The sequence below is a fragment of the Odontesthes bonariensis genome, chromosome 17 (genome assembly GCF_027942865.1).
Source record: "Odontesthes bonariensis isolate fOdoBon6 chromosome 17, fOdoBon6.hap1, whole genome shotgun sequence".
Classification (NCBI taxonomy): domain Eukaryota; kingdom Metazoa; phylum Chordata; class Actinopteri; order Atheriniformes; family Atherinopsidae; genus Odontesthes; species Odontesthes bonariensis.
Genome location: NC_134522.1, coordinates 23,378,567 through 23,389,390, shown reverse-complemented (window position 1 = coordinate 23,389,390; position 10,824 = coordinate 23,378,567). Strand labels below are relative to the sequence as shown.

The 10,824-nt window shown below is 43.4% G+C and overlaps 1 protein-coding gene across 1 annotated transcript; it reads right to left on the bottom strand.

The window, feature by feature from the left end:
- Positions 1-1,152: 1,152 nt before the first annotated feature.
- synj2bp (synaptojanin 2 binding protein) lies at positions 1,153-9,893 on the bottom strand. The gene is made up of 4 exons (XM_075488064.1): positions 9,706-9,893; positions 8,991-9,127; positions 8,691-8,786; positions 1,153-4,387 (listed from the first exon to the last, which is right to left on the bottom strand). The coding sequence occupies exons 1-4, from the start codon at positions 9,767-9,769 to the stop codon at positions 4,262-4,264; spliced, it is 423 nt and encodes a 140-aa protein (XP_075344179.1). The 5' UTR covers positions 9,770-9,893; the 3' UTR covers positions 1,153-4,261.
- Between the last annotated feature and the right edge of the window lie 931 nt (positions 9,894-10,824).

Sequence of the window (10,824 nt, the reverse complement as noted above, 5' to 3'; positions counted from 1 at the left end):
TCATAGCCAATTGTATCACAAATACCAGATGACGTATGTAGAGCGACAGAAATTCGACGAGGAAGAAGAAGACGCGTTGCTCTTTTTTAAAAGTAAACTTGCGTTCTAAGCTACTTAAAACACTTTCTAAGGCTGCATCGAACGGTAACGTTGTGTCCGCTGCCATGTTGGATTAACACTCTACAAGCTTCGGTGTCGGGCATAGACGTCGTCATCATCTTGCTGCCCCCCCGTTCTGTGATTGGTTCCTTAACTCAGGCAAAAATAAGGGCGGTGGTTTCCAGGCTGCCTTTGCAGTGTGAATGAAATTGCGCGCAAAGCAGCATGGGAATTCCCAGGCTAGGACTTTCAAATAAAGTGGCATAAAAAAATCAAATAATGATAATAATGCCAGGGCTGTGTTTTTGCAGTTTTTCCACTTTCCACTGACTTCCTAAGAGCCTGTACTTTAATTAATTATATGAAATGTATTAATAAATAATAAAATAGATATATTTAGTATTTGAAAACAAAAATTTTAATAAATCCATTGTTAATCTACATTTTTACCAAGTAAAATTAGACTTTTGACACTATGTATCATGATTTTTTTGACTCAATAGTGCATAAGCAACCCACTGGCTTAAAGATCTGATATATTTTGATGCAGTCTCATTTTAATATTTGGTATGTCTCAAATTTTGTATTAAAAAAAAAGAATGACAGTAAAACACTAAACTGATATACCTATTGTAAAAAATTCTTCTCACTGTCAAAATTCTAGAAAAACATTTATTAATAATTTTGGTGTACGGCTACATAGGTCCCGACTAAGTGTAAAAACTAAGAAATGTCTTGAAAAATACATGCCCATTTTCAGTTTTATGCCAGCAATAATTTAATAAAATTGGGAAAAACGGCAGTCTTTTTTTCTTTTCTTTTTTCTAATCACGTGCTGTGTCAACCCCTTAAACGTTTACAGTCTTTTACCACAGAACCTAGTGGCAACAAGACGTGCAGAATGTTGTTTGACATTGTGTTGCTGAAATAAGCAACTTTCCCCGAAAGAGATCTTGTCTGAATGGCAACTGGTTGCTCCAAAGCCATTTATTGTTGAGCAATGTAGGTGCCTGTGTTGCACTGTCCATTACAAAGAAAAACACGACAACAGAGTGAAAACTTGTTATTTTAAAACGATATGCCAAAAGAAACATTTCAGATAATAATTTTAACTATACATCAGACAGCCGCACACATACTAAGAAAGACAGATAGTAGGAGAAAAGGTAGGTCTTAAGCTTAAAAATCTCAGTTGAACTGGCCAGTTTAATATCTGGCTAATGGGCTGTTCCATAATAATCCACAGTAAAAATCCACATCTCACAAACCACCTTTTTCTTGAGCCTCGGGACCTGCAGAAAGCCGATCTCCTGAGAATTCACTGTCCACACGGTATGCATGGCTTCACAAAGCCATTTAATATTTTATGAGTGAACAGCAGCACTTTTAAATCGGCTCCAACTGGAACAGGAAGCTAATGAAGGGAAGCGAGCACAGGGGCAATGTAATCATATTTACAAGAACTGGTTGGAAAGCAAGATGCTGCATTCCGAACCATCTGCAGACCTTGCGAGCCCTGCCTTATGCACTAATGCAGCTCCATACCTTCACTTTTGACGTGTGCATCGAATCATGTCACATGAAAGAAGGTTTTACTTCACCTTAGATCATATTAACCGAGCATGGGCCTAGAGAGACTGTGATTTTTCTAGACTGAGTCTTTGTTTTTTTTCCTTTTACACGGCAGAGCTTGACTTGAATTTATTGATGCTGTGATGAACCGTGTTGACTTACAATGGTTGTAAGCCCTGAGCCCATGCAGTGATTCCCACAGAAGACTTGTGTCTGTTTTTATAATGCACTGCCGTATGAAGATTATGGAACCTATTGATTTTTAGCCTTGGGTCTTTGTCCATCCAGCCATTTCTCTGGGTTCTCACAACCTTTGAACGATATGATACACTGTAGATGATGAAATCCCCCAAATGTTTGCAAATGTCCCTCGAGAAACACCATTACTAAGCTATTTTTATCAGCCCCTGAGATCATCTGGCCACTGAAGGAAATCATTTGTGCGACGTTCCACCAGTTTTTCTTTGTGGCATTATAAACATCCTTTTCAGTCTTTTGCTACTCATCTCATCTCAATCTCATCTTTTAAATGTAAAAGTATACGGATAAAGCTTCAAAGAAATCCTTGATAGCGACTCAGAACCCTTACTGTGCCATTCGTGGATACTTTTTGACCATTATGGACGATTACAATCTTTTAACAAAAACATGCACCCACATAAGCTTTAACAACACTTTCTGTTGCCCGTCAGCAACACTGTGCGGTGGTTATAGTGCGTCATCTACAGATTTGGAAGAAATACACACTGCTTCAAAATATACACACCAAGTGAATTCAACATGACTTTTATTTGGAGTCTGGATGTCAAACACAAACTATTTGCATAATTTATTAGTGCTTCTGATTTACTTCTGTGGCATACTGCAAATATTCACAATCCCACTTAGCAGAGTGACACATTACATATTTACAGAAAACGCTAACCACATACAGTCAGACACAGATGTGGACACCCAGCACTCACCCCTGACTAATCCACCTGCTCTGTGGTTGTTAATGAAGGAGTTCCATGATTGTGACAAGTGCAAAAAGAAAAAAAAAAAAAAAAAAAAAAAGAAAAAATTAAAAATCAACAAAAACATTTAAATTCCCTGACAAACTCATTTCTAAGCTACTTTTGACAAAGAGGATGTTGGTCTGTCACACAGCTTCTTGTAAATGCCCATATTCAGCCAACAAGACAACTTGCTTAGCAGAAGGTGCAATGTGAAGATGAGCACTGGCCTCAACGCACGATCAGGACAACGCGATAGTGTCCAGCGGAAAAATGAGCTACTTTGTGACGGTTCACCCTGAGTGACTGGTTGACACGTTACAACAAACTCTTTAAAGTACTCGTTGATACGTTGAATGAGCGTGTGGACAAGCCTGGATGTTAATTGAATCTGTTGAAAAGACCAAAATCAAGAATATGCTGATTTTTCTAACTGAAATGGTTTATGCGTCTGTACCACAGAGCCCCACCGTCGTCCAAATGCTATTAAAAACACATCAGTGAGCCAAACTATTGCACTGAGCGACACGCCAATCCCAAAACTGCTGACCACAATACTAATGAAAGCAAGTACTAGGTATTAATCCGCAGCTAAAAATAGTCCCCTAACAGATGCACCACTGGCCCATGCTTGAGTAAAGTCTTAAAAATTCCAGGTGTTTTAGGGAATGATATTCCTTTTTTTAAATCAAACTATTCACTTGTTTTTTTAATGTATATGTCTTGAGTAATTGGATTTGTAGCCGACCATCTCATTGTTGGGTCTGGCCTTTTGATAGGATTAGTTGACAGGAGAAAGATTGAGAAAAAAAAAAAGAAAAAAAAAAAAGGATTTATGGATGTAGCAGGTTGATTTTCATTTCGAATGTGAGCAACAAAATCCATTGCTTTGACAAGCCAGGAGAAGGCACTTAAAGAAAAAAATTCTCTGATGGGTTAACGGATCGCATTACTTGCATGAATTCTAGTCCCCACAGCTCAGTATAAAGAGAACATCTGGAAGATGCTCCTCCAGCTGTTCTATGCAACCAAGCAAAATGAAAATCCAAACTCAGGGGAGTGAATTTTGAAAGTACAGTGGGCTCCTCTCACGCCTACAAACAGATCTGCCATTCAGTCACGGAGGTACCGAGAGGCGTTTGAGCGACTGAGGACAAACCAGTCTTTCAGGTGGAAAATTGACTCCGGAGCTTGTTTCGGTCTGAACCTGACTGAAGGTTTTTGCAGTTGTTTGCACACGACTTCTGTGTGTGGGAAGCCGTTTGTTTCTCGATGGGAGCTCAGTTCAGCTCAGCAGCAGGAATGTGTTCATCCTTCATCTCCTTACATAACAGATTTCTCTATTCAAAATCACCTCTGTGGTAAGAGAACGTCCTCTTGCATAGGAAGGGTGTCAAGAAGCTACCATTAATCAAAAAAATATGCATGAACATGGAGAAACTCATTGGGGACACCGTTGGCTGCTAATCGAAAAAAAAAAAAAAAAAAAGTCTACTGTTCAGACTTTGTTCCCTCTTTCCATTCTTTGGCATTTAGCAAAGTTTTTGATGTTAAAACGAACATGTAGACATTGTCGGCTCAGTTAAAAGTGCTTCTTAATTGAGCCGTTTGTAAATGACTACAGAGACAATAATGGCTCCTAACGCTAGAATTACCACGAGAGGCAAGGAAGACTGGTGTTCAGGTTGTGAGTCTGTGGGTCCATTCGTGTGTTGAGTCGACTGCAAGACAAAAGATAAGAAGAAAAACATTAAAGCTTAACTGGAAGCGCGTTTACGTGGAAGTGCTCAGGCTATGCTTCGGTGTTGGGGCGCACCTCCCGTCTCTAAATCTTTTAAGAGGTGAGGAATCCTTATTAAAGACTTGATGATGTCATAACCATTTGAATTGAATTATTAAACTATCTGAAGACTGTAATCCAGGTGTCCCTCTCCTGCTCAACAAAGCACAGCTGGGCAAATAATCACATAAACAACAAGAATAAGAGATGAAACATACAGCTGCAGACTATATGCTAACATGAACATGAAAAGGTGGATATTAAAATAAGCTGTATCACTTCTGTTCCTATGGGGCTGAGCTAATAACAAAGATGTAAGCAACTTAATGAATAGGGCTTTGATGTTTGAAAATGTACGGCTGCAAATTGAAGCTGATCAACAGTCAATGATTTTACAAATGCTTTGCTGGGAAAATGGGAGGCACGTGCCTGAGCTCCTCGGCTGTTTTGGCAACGCTTCCATGGTATTTAGTTGTGGATTGTCCAAAACGCTGCTATGCTTAAGGGTGGTAGCTTTTTTTTTTTTTTTTAAAAGCAAAGTCGCTAAGTTGGCAACAATGAGGACAAGTTGTAAGCAAGTACAGCTCAGGGTGTTGGTGAAAAACACGGAGGGAAAGGTGGGCTTCGGGGGTGTGCTGCATGTGTAGGGCATAAGAAATAAACCTTTCCTTACAAGACGGCGCTCTGCGAACTGTATCAAGATGTGAAAAATGCTTCTATCCTCTGATGCATCTTGATGTGGACGTGAATGATTGTGCATCAGCACAGTGGGAGAACATAATGGTTCTGTTTGCGGTCTACGTAAAATTATAATGGGGGTTTTCCATCCGTGGTGAACCATGCTGTTACAATCGGACATTACATTAAACTGCCATAAAACATAAAAAGAACAAGAAGAGGTAGAGACAAATTTGGTTTCAAACACCAAATAAGTAATAATGGATGTCGCTCCGCATTACAGTTGTGTGTTGCAGCAGAGAAATTAAAGTCACCATCTAGAATAACAATTTTTTTCTTCTTCTTTTTTTTTTTTAAGTTACCAGAAAATACAAACTAGATAAGATGAACGCTGTGTAAAAGCCTCTTTGCGAAGGTGCAGCACGTTATAATATAACTAACTTTAGGAACCACTTTAGTCCATTTTTATCACGAATTGACACCTGCGACTTCATAGAACACAGCCAAAGCATGAATAATCAACCAAAAATGAACTTTGCGCCCCAACTCGGCAGGGCCAAGCTCCAATTGTGGCAGCAGCAGTTAACAGTAGCACTTCCCTTGGCAGCCTGAGCTGCCACAGTTTTGCAGAAGCAGCTGCCACAGGCTGCCAGAGCGCCTGTCAAAGCCTTTAAGCCGCTGCCACAGCGGCTGCCGCTGACTGGAAGCCAACGCTGATCTTCTGCTGACGGGTCATCATTCAAATATAGTTAATAGCTATATCCTGTTAAAACCTGTTACTCACTCAGTACAATCATTTGTTTCAGATGATAATATAGTTGAACTTGGTTGTTTAAAAAAATAAAAAAATAAAAAAATAAATGATACAAACTGATTGCATTTTCTTAAGATATAAATCATATATTAAATGGCGTTATTCCCACCCCCTTTTTTTTTTAGTACCTGTTGTCCGTATATTTTGTGTCTATTTCCGTGTTAAAGCAGTGGATTATCCACACACTGTGGATGAATAAATCTTTTTAATAAACCCTTTCTTTTACTCTGATGGGGAAAGGCTTCCGTTACTTTTACTTATTTGTGTATATATCACACATTTAGTTTCCGTCAGCACATGCAGCTACTTTTATGCCAAGGCTGTTGCCTCTGTATGCGACCGCTTCCACAGCTCACCACTATCTGCTGTAGCTTGGCAGGGCAACTTCTTGCCAACTGCTGCCAGGGCAGTTGCTACAGGCTGCCAATTGCTGCCAGGACAGTTGCTACAGGCTGCCAACTGCTGCCACAGGCTGCCAGGACAGTTGCTACAGGCTGCCAACTGCTGCCACAGGCTGCCAGGACAGTTGCTACAGGCTGCCAACTGCTGCCACAGGCTGCCAGGGCAGTTGCTACAGGCTGCCAACTGCTGCCAGGGCAGTTGCTACAGGCTGCCAACTGCTGCCAGGGCAGTTGCTACAGGCTGCCAATTGCTGCCAGGACAGTTGCTACAGGCTGCCAACTGCTGCCACAGGCTGCCAGGACAGTTGCTACAGGCTGCCAACTGCTGCCACAGGCTGCCAGGACAGTTGCTACAGGCTGCCAACTGCTGCCGCAGGCTGCCAGGGCAGTTGCTACAGGCTGCCAACTGCTGCCACAGGCTGCCAGGACAGTTGCTACAGGCTGCCAACTGTTGCCACAGGCTGCCAGGACAGTTGCTACAGGCTGCCAACTGTTGCCACAGGCTGCCAGGACAGTTGCTACAGGCTGCCAACTGCTGCCACAGGCTGCTAGGGCAGTTGCTACAGGCTGCCAACTGCTGCCACAGGCTGCCAGGACAGTTGCTACAGGCTGCCAACTGCTGCCACAGGCTGCCAGGGCAGTTGCTACAGGCTGCCAACTGCTGCCAGGGCAGTTGCTACAGGCTGCCAACTGCTGCCAGGGCAGTTGCTACAGGCTGCCAACTGCTGCCAGGACAGTTGCTACAGGCTGCCAACTGCTGCCACAGGCTGCCAGGACAGTTGCTACAGGCTGCCAACTGCTGCCACAGGCTGCCATGACAGTTGCTACAGGCTGCCAACTGCTGCCACAGGCTGCCAGGACAGTTGTTACAGGCTGCCAACTGCTGCCACAGGCTGCTAGGGCAGTTGCTACAGGCTGCCAACTGCTGCCACAGGCTGCCAGGACAGTTGCTACAGGCTGCCAACTGCTGCCACAGGCTGCCAGGGCAGTTGCTACAGGCTGCCAACTGCTGCCAGGGCAGTTGCTACAGGCTGCCAATTGCTGCCAGGACAGTTGCTACAGGCTGCCAACTGCTGCCAGGGCAGTTGCTACAGGCTGCCAACTGCTGCCAGGACAGTTGCTACAGGCTGCCAATTGCTGCCAGGACAGTTGCTACAGGCTGCCAACTGCTGCCAGGGCAGTTGCTACAGGCTGCCAGGGCAGTTGCTACAGGCTGCCAGGGCAGTTGCTACAGGCTGCCAACTGCTGCCAGGGCAGTTGCTACAGGCTGCCAATTGCTGCCAGGACAGTTGCTACAGGCTGCCAACTGCTGCCACAGGCTGCCAGGACAGTTGCTACAGGCTGCCAACTGCTGCCACAGGCTGCCAGGACAGTTGCTACAGGCTGCCAACTGCTGCCACAGGCTGCCAGGACAGTTGCTACAGGCTGCCAACTGCTGCCAGGGCAGTTGCTACAGGCTGCCAACTGCTGCCAGGGCAGTTGCTACAGGCTGCCAACTGCTGCCACAGGCTGCCAGGGCAGTTGCTACAGGCTGCCAACTGCTGCCAGGGCAGTTGCTACAGGCTGCCAACTGCTGCCAGGGCAGTTGCTACAGCTGCTGCCACAGACTGTTATTGTACTTCTATCTGAGATGAACAACGATAAAACATTTCCCTCTCCTCTGTGCGCTGTGACACACCTGCGCATACACTCACTGTGTACCATTCATGCTAACTTCTGTCATCAAGTTTGTTCAATTTCGTACACCGTTTTAAATGTGCCACAAAACCAATCAATCCCAGGCTCGATATTCTTGAAAAATATGTTTGTCTGCACTCAGAATGCCCCACTGCTTTCACAAACAGCGGCAGCAGCCGTTGTAAGGCTGTCGCAGCTTCCTATGCTAAGCTGTGGTAACTCAGGCTGCTACGCTTTGAACTTGCCGTCTCTCTGGAATTATTCGGTCGCAGAGAAGCCCAGCTTTTACCATCTGCTAAAGACCTTGGAGCTGTGGTAGAATCTGGTCCCATCACACACATCAGAATCAGTTATATCTGCATCTTACAGTCCAACCAAAGCCCAGGCAACGGACTCTGAGTAAAGCTGGTCCAGTAGCCATTAGATGTGACTTCCCTGATACTTTTATATTGAAATCTGTGGTCAATCTGCCATCAATCAAAATGAGTCCAGCAAAGTTCCACCGCTCTCAAGATGTACCTACGCTTTCTCTCTTGCCTACATACGAGGCATTTAGGAGACATCTGTAAAATTCAAGTGATAGAAATGAACCGGTGTTGGCTCGCTCTGTTTGAACACTGCATGTGCTGGATTAAAGCTGCAAAGAACCACACACACACATGAAAACCTGCAACCTTTTTCAGAATCCGGAGCTCCACGTCCTCTTCTGCCGTCCTGAACAGCTCCACCACAGCTTTGTGTGTCCGATTCTCCAGAGGGATTCCATTTATCTACAACACCCCACACGAAAAACGCAAGTCGCTGTCATCTTCAAACAAATACCTGAACTTCAGCTGGGTAGAAGTTAATCATTAGTTTCACTTTCATGACTATATTGATAGACACTTATGTGGTAATGTGGAGGTGACATCGACCAAATATCTACATGACCTCCTTTTCAATGAAAATCCTTAACAAATGTCAGAATACATTACCGTCAGGATCTTGTCTCCCTCCTCAAGTCTTCCGTCCAGCGCTGCTGCTCCATCTTCTCTTATTTTAGACACATATATGCCATTATCATTCACAAAACACTGCTGGTCCACGCCGCCAATTATATTGAACCCCAAGCCTAAGGAAAGTTATAAAAATAAAAAATAAATAAAGTAAGCATTTAAGAAAAACAGACATTCGTGTAGGCTTGATATTACCGAGTGAAATCCAATAGGCACAAGTCCAGTTTACCAGCCGCTGATCCAATCAAAACATTCATCTCAAAAGTGGATCAAAGTACACTCCTTCTAACACTGCACTCCCATTCAGATATATGTATTCGAGAAAACACCACAAGTGTTGCTCGACAAGCCGTGAGGCAGACATGATCTCATTCCCCCCCAGCTAAACATGCCACTGGGTTCATGGAAGAAACTGTCCAGCAGAGTCATCCCGACTCCTTCTGAAGATCTGAACATCGTCAAAGTGCATGAAACCTCGCCTTCTCGTCTTCTTATTCAAGCTCTGGGAGCTTCCACGACCCAATTGTGACTTTGCCAAAACACGAGTCACGCATGTCAAGATGACGTTTGCCATTATTTGAAAACTGGCCGTTAGCTTCAGGACACACAGCAGCTTGTCAGGATTTTTGGTGCTACGTAGCCAGCTAGCATCTGTGTCACTTTATGCTAACTCTGCGACAAGTTATCCTCTTACCTGCCGGTCCTCGCTTAAGTTTAATGTCAACGAAGTTGGGTGGGAAATCCAGAGAGCCGTTCATTGTGTCACACGATAAATAAAAAAATAAGCTCGCGGAGAAAGGGGGGCAAAACTATTTATCTGAAGGTGAACTCATTGAGGAGTTTCGATTTTGCTTCCTCCGGTGCAGACGAACGTTGTAGCTGCTGCCCCCCGATGGTAAGAGATTGAACTGCAGACTGACCTTTGAACTACAGTGACTGAATTGAATGCCACTTACAACAACTTTTCCCAAAGTCGAACCCGAGGCGGTGCTGGAAGATATACCCATTAGTTTTACTTCCATAAAAAAAAAAAGCTAAACAAGAATGTAAATGCATGCCATTACACATGAAAATCAGGCATGTCCACCATCTATCACCCTCAGATACTTTTACATTTATAGTTTATTTATTGTAAACGTCACTATGCCAAATAGTTTTCTATACAGGGACACAAGAGAAGTCATGTGGGGCCGTCAGGTGATTAATAGGGGTGAAAAGAAAAACAAAACTAATGACTAATGTTGAAGAAACATGAGGGAAAAAGGTATATCATTTAGAAAGTCCCAGACGTGTGATCCTAACTGCACTCTGCTTGGTTAACAGGCATGAAGCCGAAACTTTGGAAACAATTGGTTTGATTTTTTTAACAGCATGTTGCTTTTAAGAGCGTGTCAAATTATCTGCTGTGTACACTCATTCATCTTAGCCTGAACCTCTCGAAAATAAACGTGGCTGAATAAAAAGTGCGTTCTTTTTGGTGAAAAGTAGCGGAATGGAGTTTAAAATAGAGAGGAATGGTCACGTTAAGTACAAGCTACAATTATACTTGCTTGTTAAGGTGGAAAGGTTTTGGACTGTTGTTCTTTACAAAGATGATAAAAAAGTGGTTCTTTACGTGCCATTGTTTTATATTAATCCACAGGCAATCAACAAAAAAAACTGCTTATCTGCAGACTTAGTTTTGGCTGTGTTTTTTTCTTTTCTTTTTTAATCCCACAAGGAGCCATCTGAGGCCTTTTGTGCTGAAATCTGCTGTGAGAAAACATCTGGGGTTGAAGACCTGATTTTGTCAGTGTGACACATCCAAGGTACA